The sequence below is a fragment of the Schistocerca cancellata genome, chromosome 9 (genome assembly GCF_023864275.1).
Source record: "Schistocerca cancellata isolate TAMUIC-IGC-003103 chromosome 9, iqSchCanc2.1, whole genome shotgun sequence".
Taxonomy (NCBI): Eukaryota; Metazoa; Arthropoda; class Insecta; order Orthoptera; family Acrididae; genus Schistocerca; species Schistocerca cancellata.
Genome location: NC_064634.1, coordinates 9,514,368 through 9,532,890, shown reverse-complemented (window position 1 = coordinate 9,532,890; position 18,523 = coordinate 9,514,368). Strand labels below are relative to the sequence as shown.

Sequence of the window (18,523 nt, the reverse complement as noted above, 5' to 3'; positions counted from 1 at the left end):
GAACAGCCAATTCTCTAACATCTCCAGATACTGTAGTCCAGTTACAGTAGCACCTTCGAAGACGATAAGGTTTCAGACGATAAGGTTTCATAACTAACCTTTTTCGTAGGACTCTCCATACAGTTGATTGTGGATTTTGCAGCTCTCTGCTAGCTCTGCGAGTCGATTTTCCTGGGCTGCGAACAAATGCTTGCTGGATGCGTGCTACATTTTCATCACTCATTCTCGGCCGTCCAGAACTTTTCCCTTTGCACAAACACCCATTCTCTGTAAACTGTTTATACCAACGTTTAATACACCACCTATGAGGAGGTTTAACACCATACTTCGTTCGAAATGCACGCTGAACAACTCTCGTCGATTCACTTCTGCCGTACTCAATAACACAAAAAGCTTTCTGTTGAGCGGTCGCCATCTCAGCATCAACTGACGCTGACGCCTAGTCAACAGCGCCTCGAGCGAACAAATGTACAACTAAATGAAACTTTATAGCTCCCTTAATTCGCCGACAGATAGTGCTTAGCTCTGCCTTTTGTCGTTGCAGAGTTTTAAATTCCTAAAGTTGTGGTATTCTTTTTGAATCACCCTGTATATTTAAGTGATTAACGTGAAAAATCTCTACATGAGTCTCTTCATCATTTTGCTTCCCGTTCAACTGAACGTACCCATCTCTGGTACTTCAGTTCCGTGTGCAAACTGTAAAGCCGTATTTGTCTCCAGACATATGGTGATAGGATTTTTGTTTTCTAGTTTTGGTCTCTTGCAAGGATATTAGACACATTTTAAAACGCCCGGCACGTATTCTTTAGTAATTTGACGTAAGTCTCTCGTTTCTGAAGGGCTGTTAGTACAGACTAGTTAGCAGTCAAGTCAAAAACGTGCTCAAAATCTATTCGTACTCAATGTTCCCCTTTGTCAGATTTTTCGCTTCTTAGTTGTAGACCATCGAGCTGTACCCGTGTACTGTACGACACTAACATTTTTAAGAAATATTCGATTGCTTGTCTCATATTCTCTCTATGTGACAGTTGCTGTGTCATGATGGATGTGTGCTGTGGATATGAAGCGATTTGGCTGGCACTTGGGAAATCTAAATCAGCACAACTGGATGCAGATGCGTAGCCAGACGCTCATACAACCATTCCAAGGCGAGTGACAGATGTCGGATGGTGAGTCAAGAATGTGCAGCTGTTAACACCTGGGTGCGTCCCCACTTCTCTGTCTAGTCATTCCCGATGTCCTGAACTGGGAAATGAACCACGTCCTGTCAGCGACAAAGTTTTATACTTTTCAAACATCTGTTCTAATTTAACGAAATTCAGTTCCTTTGTGATACCAGTTTTTATGCTTCAGTAATATGAAATGCACTAAAGAAATTGTAATCACATTTGAAAGGGGTATCGTCAAAGGCATGGAAGTTAAATCTACATCCGGACATAGCACTGCTGCACTGTGCAGGAGAGGAGGGGCAGTCGGGGGATGGCAGTGAGCGTGGGCGCCAGGGGACCACAGCCTGGTCACGTGGCCACGGCGTGGACCCTGGAGGAGAGGACTGGGACGGACAGCTCTCGTGGTCTCTTCCCACCACGGAGCTGGATCTTAAACTGCTCTCTGATCAGGCCTGAAAGGGTCTGGTGACGTCACACCGTGGAATTCCATGTTCCACTACATTGCAGAGCGTGGAAGATCGAAACTTCATGTCAGATATTTGGCTCCATGCAGAGGAATACGGCCATTAAGAAGCAGCATAGGCCTCGCAACACAAACAAAACTTAGGAGATGCCATGTTAGTAGAGGAGAAATGTACGTCCTGCCAAAATTTATTTTTAATTGGCTTAATTAGTTGCTACTTTCGAGGTCGCCTCTTCGAAAATAGTTAAGTTCAAGGTCACCCCTCCCCAAATCCTCCCTTCTGTTCAGGCAATTTGGGGGCGGGGAAAAGCTGTCACAACTATGACATCATTAAACATGCCGGTTATGACGTAATAATGAAAAATGGCGGCGGTAAAAAGGCAGAAAATGGCGAAGTATGATATCACTATGGCAGTAGGATTTTGGTGCAGCAGTCACTCACCCCCACCACCCACCCACAGCGTCCAGGCCTACTAACCATCTGTCTGTCATAGTTGAAGGTTCGACACCACGAAGCACCATCAGCATCAGTAGAGACCAGTCACCCGCCCCTCCCCAGTGGAATAAAGAGAAGATTAACACTGCAACATTCAAATGTAAGTATTGTTATTAACCATTTCCCCTCACAGTTCATTGTGTGTGTGTAGCGTCACAAATATTTACATTTTTTCCTCTTTTACACAGTACAACAGCCCCTGAGGCAGCTCTAGCTGGAGTGGGACACAGATTTGTTCAAGTGTCTTTTGCCTGAACCACTCATCAAGCTGCAACAGTGCACCAACGGCCTACCACATTTATGTGGCCTGGACACGCAGCCATTTACATTTCCACTGTCTACACACTGATACTCCACCTGACTTAGCAGAGATCAGTTTTCCAACACCACGGCAGCAGCGGGTCCATGCCTGCAGTACATCTCAGCAGGATGTAAGCCAACTCTTCTTGCCTGGCTTTGAGTTGTCACTATTACCAACATCAACATCGCGATGGCATACTTTACCTATTAGTGTACAATTCTCTTTAACGTGCAAATTTGAGCATTAGTGGAGTAATCGGGCGATTGTGGCCATGTTCTCCAATTATGAGTTCATCATTCTGCTAGCAGCAGTTTAGTGACATGAAGGTAGTCTTTTCATCCTATGAACGGTCCAAATTATATCATAATTTTGCAGAGATAACCACACTGTGTAAGATTCAAACGGACAGTATATTACTGCGATGTAATATAAAGTTTTTTGTCGACTACTGGAGACATACTGCTTGACATCTCAGTAAGAAATGACTGAACGTTGAACAATTGTCGTTCTTGGAATTCTGACATAAATGCTATCATTCATAGGATGAAAGTACAAACTTTATGCCAGTAAGTTGATGATTTCCAAACACTACCAATGTATTGAACACTTAAGTAGAGGACTTACTGATAACCACATGTTTACTCTTGCACATATTAAGATTGTACATTACAGAGAATAACGTCACATTAACAGGCGAGGTACTCCATAGTACACGCCTGCCAAGTGGTGTTAACATTGGTGAAAGCAAAGTCAGGAAAGAAAACTTCTTTTACGTCCTGCTGACATGTATTGCAGGTGTGCTGCTGCCACTGCTGTGGTGCAGATTCAGTGTCAGATGATACATGTGGTGGGTGGTGCTGTTGCAGTGGTGGGAACCTGAAGTCCAATAAACTAGGTGAGGCATCGGTGTGCTGTTGCAGTGGTGTAGACAATAGGAATGCTAATGGCTATGTGACCTGAGCACATAGATCTGTCAGGCCGTTGGTGAGCTGCTGCACTCAATTATTGATGCAGACAATAGACACCCAAACAGTTCCGTGTCCTGCTACAGTATGTGAGCCAGAGCTGCATCAGGGGCTACTGTACTGTGTAAAAGAAGAAAAACTGGAAAAGTATTTGTGACATTAACATATACAGGGTGCTACAAAAAGGTACGGCCAAACTTTCAAGAAACATTCCTCACACACAAATAAAGAAAAGATGTTATGTGGACATGTGTCCGGAAACGCTTAACTTCCATGTTGGAGCTCATTTTAGTTTCGTTAGTATGTACTGTATTTCCTCGATTCACCGCCATTTGGCCCAACTGAAGGAAGGTAATGTTGACTTCGGTGCTTCTGTTGACATGCGACTCATTCGCTCTACAGTACCAGCATCAAGCACATCAGTACGTAGCATCAACAGGTTAGTGTTCATCACGAACGTGGTTTTGCAGTCAGTGCAATGTTTACAAATGCGGAGTTGGTAGACGCCCATTTGATGTGTGGATTAGCACGGGGCAATAGCCGTGGCACGGTACGTTTGTATCGAGACAGATTTCCAGAACGAAGGTGTCCCCACAGGAAGACGCTCGAAGCAATTGATCGGCGTCTTAGGGAGCACGGAACATTCCAGCCTATGACTCGCGACTGGTGAAGACCTAGAACGACGAGGACACCTGCAATGGACAAGTTGACGATAACCCTAATGTCAGCGTCAGAGAAGTTGCTGCTGTGCAAGGTAACGTAGACCACGTCACTGTATGGAGAGTGCTACGGGAGAACCAGTTGTTTTCCGTACCATGTACAGCGTGTGCAGGCACTATCAGTAGCTGATTGGCCTTCACGGGTACACTTCTGCGAATGGTTCATCCAATAATGTGTCAATCCTCATTTCAGTGCAAATGTTCGCTTTACGGATGAGGCTTTATTCCAACGTGATCACATTGTAAATTTTTACAATCAACATGTGTGGGCTGATGAGAATCCGCACGCAATTGTGCAATCACGTTATCAACACAGATTTTCTGTGAACGTTTGGGCAGGCATTGTTGCTGATGTCTTGATTCGGCCCCATGTTCTTCCACCTACGCTCAATGGAGCACGTTATCATGATTTCATACGGGATACTCGGAGATGAAGAAGCTTGCACAGGATAGAGTAGCATGGAGAGCTGCATCAAACCACTCTCAGGACTGAAGACCACAACAACAACAATCTACCTGTGCTGCTAGAACATGTGCCTTTACAAGTACGACACAACATGTGGTTCATGCACGATGGAGCTCCTGCACATTTCAGTCGAAGTGTTCGTACGCTTCTCAACAACAGATTCGGTGACCGATGGATTGGTAGAGGCGGACCAATTCCGTGGCCTGCACGCTCTCCTGACCTCAACCCTCTTGACTTTCATTTATGGAGGCATTTGAAAGCTCTTGTCTACGCAACTCCGGTACCAAATGTAGAGACTCTTCGTGCTCGTATTGTGGACGGCTGTGGTACAATACGCCATTCAATACGCTGCATCAGCGTATCATGAATTCCATGCGACGGAGGGTGGACGCATGTATCCTCGCTAACAGAGGACATTTTGAACATTTTCTGTAACAAAGTGTTTGAAGTCACGCTGGTACGTTCTGTTGCTGTGTGTTTCCATACGATGATTAATGTGATTTGAAGAGAAGTAATAAAATGAGCTCTAACATGGAAAGTAAGCGTTTCCGGACATATGTCCACATAACATATTTTCTCTCTTTGTGTGTGAGGAATGTTTCCTGAAAGTTTGGCCGTACCTTTTTGTAATACCCTGTATACACACACTGAACACTGACAGGAATTAGTTTATAATAAAACTTACATTCGAATGCGACAGTGTTTTTCTCCTGATCTCATTCCGATGCAGCTGGCATTTCTCTATCTGAAACCTTCCGCTGTGGTGAGCAGAACATTAAAACCGAATGGCTGGTAGGGACAGGTGGTTCGGCTAGTTGGTGGGGTTAAGCGACTGCAGTGCCGCCAACTATCTGCTACAGTGATGTCAGAGTTCGCCACTTTTCTGCCACTTTTTCGCCGCCATTTTTGATACTGACGTCATTGACCACACTCTTTACCAATATTTTTCCACCAGCTTTTCCCAGTCACTCAATTACCTGAAAAAGGAGGAGGGGAGGCGGTCACATTGACCTTGACCTTGGGGAATGGCGTGTTCTTTAAAGTGACAGGTAATAACGCCTATAAAAAAGCCATAAATTGCTCCACTATGTGCGAAAACTGACATTAGACGCTGTATTTCAACTACACTGCTCAACTAAAGTTTGGAATACTATCGTAAAATATAGTGTACCATACTAGAGGTCTCACTGACCTAGGCACTTCACGAATTATGCAGTTAGAGCCTATACACTGGACGATGTTTATTACTGGCATGCTTGGTGGCCCTTTCCCAGTCATTTGAACATACCGCTGCCGCAGAGGCACACCACGAGTTGGCCTGTATCAACGTCAGCTTCATTCACTTTTGTGTTCAGCACTGCAGTAACATGCCACGTTGAGCCATACAACACTTTGACAGAGTCACCATAGTGGCTTCACTTTCAGTAGGTCGTACACAGCAAGATGTTGCGGATCGATTATATGCCACTCAGAGTGGTGTGTCTAAGGTGGGAAGAAAGTACAGGCAGGCGGAAGATGTGAATGACAGACCCCGCAGTGGTCGTCCTCCTATGAGAACCCCAATGCAGGATCTTTCCTCCAACTGTCGGCTCGCAGACACCCAACATAAACTGCCAGAAATATTGGAAATGACTTCTCCCGGGCGACAAGGATTCATATCTCAGACCAAACAATGCGTAGACCATTGTATGAGGGTGGTCTTCATCCCAGAAGACCAATGAGAAGTTTTGTACTGAATTAACGGTACCGGTGCAGTCGAAGGACCTGGGCTCTTGCACATCAACATTGGATCATTGCAGAGTGGAGTGCTGTCATGATTGCTGACGATACCAGGAGTGGTTTGCGGCCGGACACCAGACGGGTTACGGTTTGGAGAAGCGCTAGACGACACCAGAAACGCTGATACGTTCAGGCAGTCCATCGGCTTGCAGTTGGAACTGTAATGCGCTGGGTGGCAGTAATGATGGGGCCGGCGGACTCCTGTAATTCCCATCTACGGCAATTTGACTGGTCTCCGGTACTCCGAGAGGTGCTGTAAACGATTACAAGGCCCTAAGATGTGAAGTCGGTGATAGCGTCATCCTAGTCGATGAGAACGTAAGACTGCACCCTATCTTCAAGGACGCTAAGTCAGCCAGATGCGGTAGCCAACACATTCCCCAGACATACAGGGTGTTTCAAAAATGACCGGTATATTTGAAACGGCAATAAAAACTAAACGAGTAGCGATAGAACGACACCGTTTGTTGCAATATGCTTGGGACAACAGTACATTTTCAGGCGGACAAACTTTCGAAATTACAGTAGTTACAATTTTCAACAACAGATGGCGCTGCAAGTGATGTGAAAGATATAGAAGACAACGCAGTCTGTGGGTGCGCCATTATGTACGTCGTCTTTCTGCTGTAAGCGTGTGCTGTTCACAACGTGCAAGTGTGCTGTAGACAACATGGTTTATTCCTTAGAACAGAGGATTTTTCTGGTGTTGGAATTCCACCGCCTAGAACACAGTGTTGTTGCAACAAGACGAAGTTTTCAACGGAGGTTTAATGTAACCAAAGGACCGAAAAGCGATACAATAAAGGATCTGTTTGAAAAATTTCCACGGACTGGCAACGTGACGGATGAACGTGCTGGAAAGGTAGGGCGACCGCGTACGGCAACCACAGAGGGCAACACGCAGCTAGTGCAGCAGGTGATCCGACAGCGGCCGCGGGTTTCCGTTCGCCGTGTTGCAGCTGCGGTCCAAATGACGCCAACGTCCACGTATCGTCTCGTGCGCCAGAGTTTACACCTCTATCCTTACAAAATTCAAACGCGGCAACCCCTCAGCGCCGCTACCTTGCTGCACGAGACACATTCGCTAACGATATAGTGCACAGGATTGATGACGGCGATATGCATGTGGGCAGCATTTGGTTTACTGACGAAGCTTATTTTTATCTGGACGGCTTCGTCAATAAACAGAACTGGCGCATATGGGGAACCGAAAAGCCCCATGTTGCAGTCCTATCGTCCCTGCATCCTCAAAAAGTACTGGTCTGGGCCGCCATTTCTTCCGAAGGAATCATTGGCCCATTTTTCAGATCCGAAACGATTACTGCATCACGCTATCTGGACATTCTTCGTGAATTTGTGGCGGTACAAACTCCCTTAGACGACACTGCGAACACCTCGTGGTTTATGCAAGATGGTGCCCGGCCACATCGCACGGCCGACGTCTTTAATTTCCTGAATGAATATTTCGATGATCGTGTGATTGCTTTGGGCTATCCGAAACATACAGGAGGCGGCGTAGATTGGCCTCCCTATTCGCCAGACATGAACCCCTGTGACTTCTTTCTGTGGGGACACTTGAAAGACCAGGTGTACTGCCAGAATCCAGAAACAATTGAACAGCTGAAGCAGTACATCTCATCTGCATGTGAAGCCTTTCCGCCAGACACGTTGTCGAAGGTTTCGGGTAATTTCATTCAGAGACTACGCCATATTATTGCTACGCATGGTGGATATGTGGAAAATATCGTACCATAGAGTTTCCCAGACCGCAGCGCCATCTGTTGTTGAAAATTGTAACTACTGTAATTTCGAAAGATTGTCTGCCTGAAAATGTACTGTTGTTCCAAGCATATTGCAACAAACGGTGTATTTCTATCGCTGCTCGTTTAGTTTTTATTGCCGTTTCAAATATACCGGTCATTTTTGAAACACCCTGTAAATGCAACTGAGGATGCATGGGACCTGTTGAAAGTGGGCATTGAATAGCGTCCGTAGCCACCTGACAATCTTCAGAGCGTCCCTGAAGTTTCCATTGAGGAATGGGACCTCATACCACGAGATAAACTTGATGGTCTCACCCAGAGCATACCTCGCAGAGTGGAAGAACCCATCTGTGTGCGGGGAGCACATATTCAATAATCTGATAATCATCAACATCATCGTAACTGATAATCATCAAAATTTTCTACTGCCTTCGTTTTCGACATGTACACTTAGAAGAGTGCCTGCTCCGTTTTGTAATGATTTTTTCTAACTAACCAAAATCATTCTTGTTTTCAGAAGGAATTATATTTATTTTGTTAAATCGGTATTGTACAAACCTCAATGGGCGTACTATAAGAAGTCATTGTTGTAAACTCTATGATATTCCTAACTTTTGTTGAGGTGTGTACATTCAATTAAAACCGAAAATGTGATGGAATTTCAATTAACAAATAATTTATTCTATTATCTAAGAATGCTGCCCAGTACATGTAGTATTCCTCTACCAGCAATACATTTTCCAAGTCATCGACAACTCCAGAATCTTGTTCCAATTGTCTCCACCATTCTTTGACAATCACTAACAGAGTTAAAGCAACTGCTTTACTCGCATCCAGTTTGTAAACATTCCGATTACCGCACCTGGTGCAGCGCGGTGGGAGTAAATCACAAGGAGGGGTAAGAGAGGGGAGATGCAGCAGGTCATTTCAGAGCACGTAGCGACCACGGCACATACAACTGAAGAGCGGCAATCCGTTCGACGCGTCTCTTTTCATTTATTTACCATAAATAAATCGAACTGGTTTGAATTAGGCAGGATCTTTCAATACAAAAGTTTAGATGGATTCATGAGATTACAGAGATTGTATGCAGTGACTTCATTTCTCATTTTTAACATTCTTTAATTTAACCTGGTCCAAGTTATATTCATTGCTTTTCTGGATGAGCCTTAGAATTTAGGAGCCCTGCAGATTTGTCACAGAAGTGGCGTAGTGAACGCAGCACCCAGTGGAGCGAAGGAATGCGGCCTTCGCAGAACAGTGAGTGGGTGGAGCTACAGGTATAGCTGCTGTCACACTGTCTTGGGAAATTTGCCTCAGCCAGTGTCATAGTGGCATATGACGTGTTGCGCAGTTTATTGCACGTATCCAATTTGAACGGCCGAGCTGAAAGCATTCACTCCGGGTGTCAGAACTCTGCTCGCAGAAGACAGGGGTTTGTAACTTGTTAAGGAAAGTGCATTCAGCTGATAAACGTCTTCCATCTTTCGCAAAAAACATGGAAACACAGATCTGACGTGCTACATATTCAGGAGAGAGAGAGAGTGGGCGGCTAGACTTGAGTGCAGTTTTTTAGCTTTTCGAGGGACTGTGATGCTGAAAGGGTACAGTACCGCCCGACATTGAAAATAGGTACAACATACTTCATTGTTTTTGTCAGAACAACACATTTTTTTGTAAAAGAACTCAATTTCAATTAATACAGCGAAGCCGGATACCAGTGTAGGAAAGAATGACAATTTATTTATTTAATTTATCATATGTGCACTCCCACAAAATAAATCCCTACATCCAGTTTGGTGAGATCTTTTGAAATGAATGAATGTATGGTCGTCTGCTAACTGCAGATAGTGAATGTGAATATATGATCATCTTTGAGTCGATCCTTTGGCCACCTTTGGTGGAACCAAAGAGATGAAATTTACCAGAGCTTTGAGCGCCTGAAATGTGGCTGACCAATAGGGTAGTAAGGTGCTTCCCCCACCTCGACAGAGATGGGAGATGACCTGGAGAACGGCCATGTTTCGGCACTCTGCCGCTGGATCTTGTGCTGTTAACACCTGTTTTAGTTGTGCTCCGTAATGACGAAAGAGTGGAGGCATGGTATGCATGTGGAATATTTAAGAGTAGTTTGAAATAATTATTTCTCCATTTCAGGAACTTTTGTGGGGAGAATTAAATGTCAGGCAGGTAATATTAATGGGATTGTAGTAATCTTCGGAAGTGACCAACGGTCACAATGAAACCACGTGTAGCAATAAGTTGAAATACTTCCGTGTGCTTAAGTTAAGCTGAATTACTAGCGTGTGTACAATTAGTTGAAATATTTAAGAAATAGCGTGTGTACCATAAGTTGAAATATTTAAGAAATGGCGTGTGCAGGACTTGAAATTAGAGACGAGTACTTCCACGTGGTGAGTACTGTGTGAGTCTCAAACTGTGTATGAGACAAAGCATAAAGAGAAGTACTCGTCCATGGTATCAGTTGAGGACTCGCGTGTGTGATGAAAAAGTTCGTAATATTACTTTACATGATATGATTCCATGTGACGCTAGATTCAAACTCTGAGAGAGAAGCAAGGTGAGTCGGCCGTCTATCCAGCAACGCCACATGGCTTGCATTGCACAGGAAGACGTGCATATATCTCCAGAGTTCATAGTAGGAAAGTAGAATTACAAAGTGGGGCAGTGTCGTGTGAAACTGGGATAAATATTAATTGAAGTGGGAAAGCTGAAAGTGATAATGTTGTGACTATTCACTGTCTTGTATTTCGTATTGTAGTGTGGTGTATGTCATGTAATTTGGGTATGTGTGGTTTGCATGGGAGAGTAGCGAGGTAGTTTCAAAAGATTAGTGGGTTATGCTTGTTCCTTCTGTACCGCTCGGTCTGGAGGAAAGTTTCGTGATGATGATTGTGAGAGTCGAAGTGTGAGAAATAATAAAAGATCCACCATCCTATCCAGAAAGTGCACTGTAGAGTTAAATAATTACGAGACCATAATATAGAGATTCTCCAATGTAAAGTCATGCCCACTGGGCGGAATTTATCATGTGTTATTGTTGTAGGTTATAGAATTTGTGTGTTTAGGTTAGAGAATTTATCGGAATAAATAAGATAGTGAAAAGAAAAAGATTGGTGGACTTTCCCATTGAATTGTATGTTGCCATAATGTCCCGAATTTATGATGTGTGTGCCATTCATATTCAGTGCGGTGGCCACGTGTAGACAAAAGCCGTTAAATAAAAGAGGAAAGAAAATGTGGTATTGCCAGTGCGTAGTGTACAGTCAGAGTTCTATAAATTACTGATAGTCAGATGCGTGTTTCCGTTGCGTATTATTCATACAGGAGGATAATTTGTAACTTAATTGTGAGTACGAGAGTTCATGTTACTCGATAAATAAGAATGAATCCACTCGCTTGGCAGACCACTCATCTTGCAGGCCTGACTGCTTGATGCCACAGTATGAGCAAGGCATGTGGGTGCCTCTCAATGCAAAACTAGCTCAAGAAACAATCACATCATTGAAGAGCTGACATAACTTTAAAGTGGTTTGGTTGTCGAGATTCTTGGAAGAGTGATTCTAACGTCGCACTTGATGGCAGCCAGCCACAATGTCACAGTCTTGCTCATACCGTAGCAACGATAGTTGTGAGTATACGTAGCAGCTCTAGAGTGTTAGGATTATCACTAACTAGAAGTTGGGATCATTATCGGTTTCGTTTTCGCAAAGTCATCGTCGTATTCTCATTTAAACAGGTTTCTTTGACTTTATACGAGAAGAAACAATCACTGTAGTTAATTTGTAACCGGGAAGCCACATGTTGCCTTCTCTGTCACATTGGATAGTTTTCAATAGTAGCACGGGATTTCTTCACGTTAAGATTCACTGCTAGGGCTACAATCTTCCACAGCGTTAATCAGTCCTTTGCGCAGAGTCTCGCATGTTTGTGACATGTGTCTGAACAGTCTTCGCCTCGCCAGCGTTTCGTCTTCAGCTGTCTCCACTTGGTCAGTATGGGGCGCACGCTCTCACTAGTAATGGGTCAGTGCTCAAAAGAAATTGTTTTTTTTTTTAGTGACTTTTCCCCTAAAACTTTCATTTCCGTTTGTAATAAATTTGACGATCTTATCTGCAACCTTATTTTGTACTGCTAAAGGTTGACGACCACCCATTTTTGGCATCTGCTTTTAAATTTTGAGGTAGACTTCTGGAGATGTTCGGACTGAGTTTTCGTAAGATTGCTTAAAAAGGACGGATAGATTTTGCTACAGGAAAAACTTATTCAAACAATGGAATACTCTTAAGATGGCGAAGGTCAGGGGGTAGCGATATGTACGTATACAGCTGGCTGTAGTATCGCGTGCACGAGGCATAACAGAGCAGTGCATTGGCGGAGCCGTCACTTGTACTCGGGTGATTCATCTGAAAAGATTTCCGACGTGATTATGCCCACATGACGGGAATCAACAGACATTGAATACGGAATGGTAATCGGAGCTAGACGCGTGGGATATTCCATTTCGGAGATTGTTAGGGAGTTCAATATTTCGAGATTCACAGTCTTAAGAGTGTGTTGAGAACACCAGATCTCAGGTATTACCTCTCACCAAAGACAACGCTGTGACCGGCGGCCTATACGTAACGGTCGAGAGCGGCGGTGTTTGTGTAGGGTTGACAGTGCTAACAGACAAGCAGTATTGTGTGAAATAACCGCAGAAATCAATGTGGGACGTACGACGAACGTATCCGTCAGGACGGTGCAGCGGAACATGGCGTTAGCGAGCTGTGGCAGTAGAGGACCACCGCGAGTGCCTCTGCTGACGTCACGACGTCGCTTGCAGCGCCTCTCCTGGGCTCGTGAGAGTCTATACTGAATCCTAGGAGACCGGAAAATCGTGAGCTGGTCAGATGAGCCTCTATTTCATTCGGTAAGAGCTGACGATAGGGTTAAGAAGTGACACAGGCCCCACGAAGCCATGTACCCAAGTTGTCAACATTTCACTGTGCAAGCTGGTGGCGGCTCCATAACGGTGCTGGCCGTGTTGACGTGGAATGGACTGGACTGCGTCCTCTGGGCCAACTGAACCGACCACTGACTGGAAATCGTAATGTTCGGCTGCTTGGAGACCACTTTCAGCCATGCATGGACTTCATATTGCCAAACAACGATGGAATTTTTGTGGATGACAATGCGCCATGTCACCGAGCCATAAATGTTCGCGACCGTTTTGAAGAACATTCTGGACAATTCGAGCAAATGATTTGGCCGCACAATTTGCCATTCCATGAATCCCACCGAACACTTACGGAAGATAATCGAGAGGTCAGTCCGCGCATAATATCCTGCGCCGGCAACACTTTCGCAAATATGGACGGCTACAGAGACAGCATGGTTCAGTATTTCTGCAGCGGACTTCCAGCGACTCGAGTCCACGCTGCTGCACAACGCAACGGAAAAGGAGGTTAGACACGATATTACGAGGTAGCTCATCACTTTTTTCACCTCAGTGCAGTCTTAAATGACACAGAGGAACTACTTACATTACGTGCTAACTGAATTGAAACTATGACATTGAATTGCATATATTGTATTTTTCATTCCATTGCTTCGTCAACTGCAGTTTGTAATCTGTGATGTGGTTTACCTAGGACATCGCAGAAATAGTGAACGTTGCTCTCCCTCCGCACGTAGAAATAAAATTTTCTCGTACTTCTAATTTAGACGTGTCCTCTGAATTTTTATTATTATAATTATAGTATATATAATACACTCCTGGAAATTGAAATAAGAACACCGCGAATTCATTGTCCCAGGAAGGGGAAACTTTATTGACACATTCCTGGGGTCAGATACATCACATGATCACACTGACAGAACCACAGGCACATAGACACAGGCAACAGAGCATGCACAATGTCGGCACTAGTACAGTGTATATCCACCTTTCGCAGCAATGCAGGCTGCTATTCTCCCATGGAGACGATCGTAGAGACGCTGGATGTAGTCCTGTGGAACGGCTTGCCATGCCATTTCCACCTGGCGCCTCAGTTGGACCAGCGTTCGTGCTGGACGTGCAGACCGCGTGAGACGACGCTTCATCCAGTCCCAAACATGCTCAATGGGGGACAGATCCGGAGATCTTGCTGGCCAGGTTAGTTGACTTACACCTCCTAGAGCACGTTGGGTGGCACGGGATACATGCGGACGTGCATTGTCCTGTTGGAACAGCAAGTTCCCTTGCCGGTCTAGGTATGGTAGAACGATGGGTTCGATGACGGTTTGGATGTACCGTGCACTATTCAGTGTCCCCTCGACGATCACCAGTGGTGTACGGCCAGTGTAGGAGATCGCTCCCCACACCATGATGCCGGGTGTTGGCCCTGTGTGCCTCGGTCGTATGCAGTCCTGATTGTGGCGCTCACCTGCACGGCGCCAAACACGCATACGACCATCATTGGCACCAAGGCAGAAGCGACTCTCATCGCTGAAGACGACACGTCTCCATTCGTCCCTCCATTCACGCCTGTCGCGACACCACTGGAGGCGGGCTGCACGATGTTGGGGCGTGAGCGGAAGACGGCCTAACGGTGTGCGGGACCGTAGCCCAGCTTCATGGAGACGGTTTCGAATGGTCCTCGCCGATACCCCAGGAGCAACAGTGTCCCTAATTTGCTGGGAAGTGGCGGTGCGGTCCCCTACGGCACTGCGTAGGATCCTACGGTCTTGGCTTGCATCCGTGCGTCGCTGCGGTCCGGTCCCAGGTCGACGGGCACGTGCACCTTCCGCCGACCACTGGCGACAACATCGATGTACTGCGGAGACCTCACGCCCCACGTGTTGGGCAATTCGGCGGTACGTCCACCCGGCCTCCCGCATGCCCACTATACGCCCTCGCTCAAAGTCCGTCAACTGCACATACGGTTCACGTCCACGCTGTCGCGGCATGCTACCAGTGTTAAAGACTGCGATGGAGCTCCGTATGCCACGGCAAACTGGCTGACACTGACGGCGGCGGTGCACAAATGCTGCGCAGCTAGCGCCATTCGACGGCCAACACCGCGGTTCCTGGTGTGTCCGCTGTGCCGTGCGTGTGATCATTGCTTGTACAGCCCTCTCGCAGTGTCCGGAGCAAGTATGGTGGGTCTGACACACCGGTGTCAATGTGTCCTTTTTTCCATTTCCAGGAGTGTAGTTATCGTCCATGTTTCACTTCCATACATGGCTACACTCCATACAAATACTTTCAGAAACGACTTCCTGACACTTAAATCTATACTCGATGTTAACAAATTCCTCTTCTTGAGAAACGCTTTCCTTGCCATTGCCAGTCTACATTTTATATCCTCTCTACTTCGACCATCATCGGTTATTTTACTCCCTAAATAGCAAAACTCCTTTACTACTTTAAGTGTCTCATTTCCTAATCTAATACCCTCAGCATCACCCGACTTAATTCGACTACATTCCATTATCCTCGTTTTGCTTTTGTTGATGTTCATCTTATATCCTCCTTTCAAGACACTGTCCATTCCATTCAACTGCTCTTCCAAGTCCTTTGCTGTCTCTGACAGAATTACAACGTCATCGGCGAACCTCAACGTTTTTACTTCTTCTCCATGAATATTAATACCTACTCCGAATTTTTCTTTTGTTTCCTTTACTGCTTGCTCAATATACAGATTGAATAACATCGGGGAGAGGCTACAACCCTGTCTTACTCCTTTCCCAACCACTGCTTCCCTTTCATGCCCCTCGACTCTTATAACTGCCATCTGGTTTCTGTACAAACTGTAAATAGCTTTTCGCTCCCTGTATTTTACCCCTGCCACCTTCAGAATTTGAAAGAGAGTATTCCAGTTAACGTTGTCAAAAGCTTTCTCTAAGTCTACAAATGCAAGAAACGTAGGTTTGCCTTTTCTTAATCTTCTTCTAAGATAAGTCGTAAGGTCAGTGTTGCCTCACGTGTTCCAACATTTCTACGGAATCCAAACTGATCTTCCCCGAGGTCGGCTTCTACCAGTTTTTCCATTCGCCTGTAAAGAATTCGCGTTAGTATTTTGCAGCTGTGACTTATTAAACTGATAGTTCGGTAATTTTCACATCTGTCAACACCTGCTTTCTTTGGGATTGGAATTATTATATTCTTCTTGAAGTCTGAGGGTATTTCGCCTGTCTCATACATCGTGCTCACCAGATGGTAGAGTTTTGTCATGACTGGCTCTCCCGAGGCCATCAGTAGTTCAAATGGAATGTTGTCTACTCCCGGGGCCTTGTTTCGACTCAGGTCTTTCTGTGCTCTGTCAAACTCTTCACGCAGTATCTTATCTCCCATTTCGTCTTCATCTACATCCTCTTCCATTTCCATAATATTGTCCTCAAGTACATCGCCCTTGTATAAACCCTCTATATACTCCTTCCACCTTTCTGCCTTCCCTTCTTTGCTTAGAACTGGGTTGCCATCTGAGCTCTTGATATTCATACAAGTGGTTCTCTTCTCTCCAAAGGTCTCTTTAATTTTCCTGTAGGCAGTATCTATCTTACCCCTAATGAGACAAGCCTCTACATCCTTGCATTTGTCCTCTAGCCATCCCTGCTTAACCATTTTGCACTTCCTGTCGATATCATTTTTGAGACGTTTGTATTCCTTTTTGCCTGCTTCATTTACTGCGTTTTTATATTTTCTCCTTTCATCAATTAAATTCAATAATTCTTCTGTTACCCAAGGATTTCTATTAGCCCTCGTCTTTTTACCTACTTGATCCTCTGCTGCCTTCACTACTTCATCCCTCAGAGCTACCCATTCTTCTTCTACTGTATTTCTTTCCCCCATTCCTGTCAATTGTTCCCTTATGCTCTCCCTGAAACTCTCTACAACATCTGGTTCTTTCAGTTTATCCAGGTCCCATCTCCTTAAATTCCCACCTTTTTGCAGTTTCTTCAGTTCAATCTGCAGTTCATAACCAATAGATTGTGGTCAGAATCCACATCTGCCCCTGGAAATGTCTTACAATTTAAAACCTGGTTCCTAAATCTCTGTCTTACCATAATTATAGTATATATAATATATTATATATATATTATATATATTACATATTATATATATATAATTATTGTTGTTGTTAGCAAACGCGACTGGGGTGGGTCTCTTGTTTGTCTCGGTCGTGGTTTCTACATTCGACGAGTCCGATTGCTCGGACATTCCATTAGAGCCGTTTGCAACACACCTTGATTCCGAAAGATGTTGATGAAACCTGATACGAGACCATTCCGTTCTTATCGGCTTTTCACCATTATACTGTTGATTTAAAAGTCATATGTTTGAGACTAACACACCATCAAACTTGTTGCGAGTGCCACGGTATGATAACAACTAATTCGAACTATAAGAATCTCAGATGATGACGGCATAGGAGGAAATCCGTCCTGTACGTTTGCTCCGCAAAGTACTTACCAGTCGTCCGGATCGCAGTCCCGGAATCCTTTCGCGAACGGGTTGCTGGCGATCTTTAGCTGCGTTATCTGTAGAAACAAGATAAAACCTTCATTATTATCACTGCAGTAACAAATATAATCACGGAACAAAAGATGGTAAGATATTGCAACTCACAAATCTGCAGCAAAAGCGGTAAAGGATGTCTATCCTCTTTAACATAGAGAGTTCATCTAATTTAATAAGCATGGGTGGACATGGGGTATAGCCTCAACCGTGAAGTTAAATTATTACTGTCACGAAACCCAATTGCCTGTTTGATACGAATTATACAACACTTTATATTCTGACGTGTTTGCACTTCATAGTTTTATTCCATACATCATTAACAAGAATCAAATCGAGAAAAGAGTAAAAAGACTAGAAACTAAGTTAATTGTACACGGTTCTTAAGCATAATATACGTTATGGACATATAAGAAACTGAAGCATACAAAAAAAATTCTTTCCTTAGACTACGTCACTGGCCGACGACAGGTAGATCCAGCGTTACCTCCTGCCAGTACTTACAATTTTATGTTCATAAGTTCTCTGGTAACTGCGTGAAACCACATTTTAATGGCGCCAGTAATTTGGTGACCTAGTCTTCAAAACTGGTTGTACACTCTAGAACAAAAATAAACGACCCACAACGAAGGCATTATCCAAAAGGAACGGTGATCGGTAGATTTGATGTACATGCACAGACAAAAATATTGAGTAAAATTTCATAAAACGTGGATAATTTATTCAAGAGAAAGGGCTTCAGAAATTGGGCAAGTCGATAACGCGTTGGCGCACCCCTGGCCCTTATGCAAGCAGGTATTTAGCTTGGCACTGATTGACAAATTCGTTGGATGTCTCCCTGAGGGTCTGTCCAATTGCTGGCCAAGGAAGAGTTTGGGAAGCACAAAGATGTGCAGCAGA

At 44.6% G+C, this 18,523-nt stretch overlaps 1 protein-coding gene across 1 annotated transcript in view; it reads right to left on the bottom strand.

Moving 5' to 3' along the window:
* The window catches only part of LOC126100691 (T-box transcription factor TBX1-like), a 196,820-nt gene that overhangs the window by 13,436 nt on the left and 164,861 nt on the right, over nucleotides 1–18,523 (bottom strand). The window contains exon 6 of the mRNA XM_049911307.1: nucleotides 17,579–17,646. Coding sequence (XP_049767264.1) covers nucleotides 17,579–17,646 — 68 coding nt within the window. The remainder of the gene's footprint in view (nucleotides 1–17,578; nucleotides 17,647–18,523) is intronic.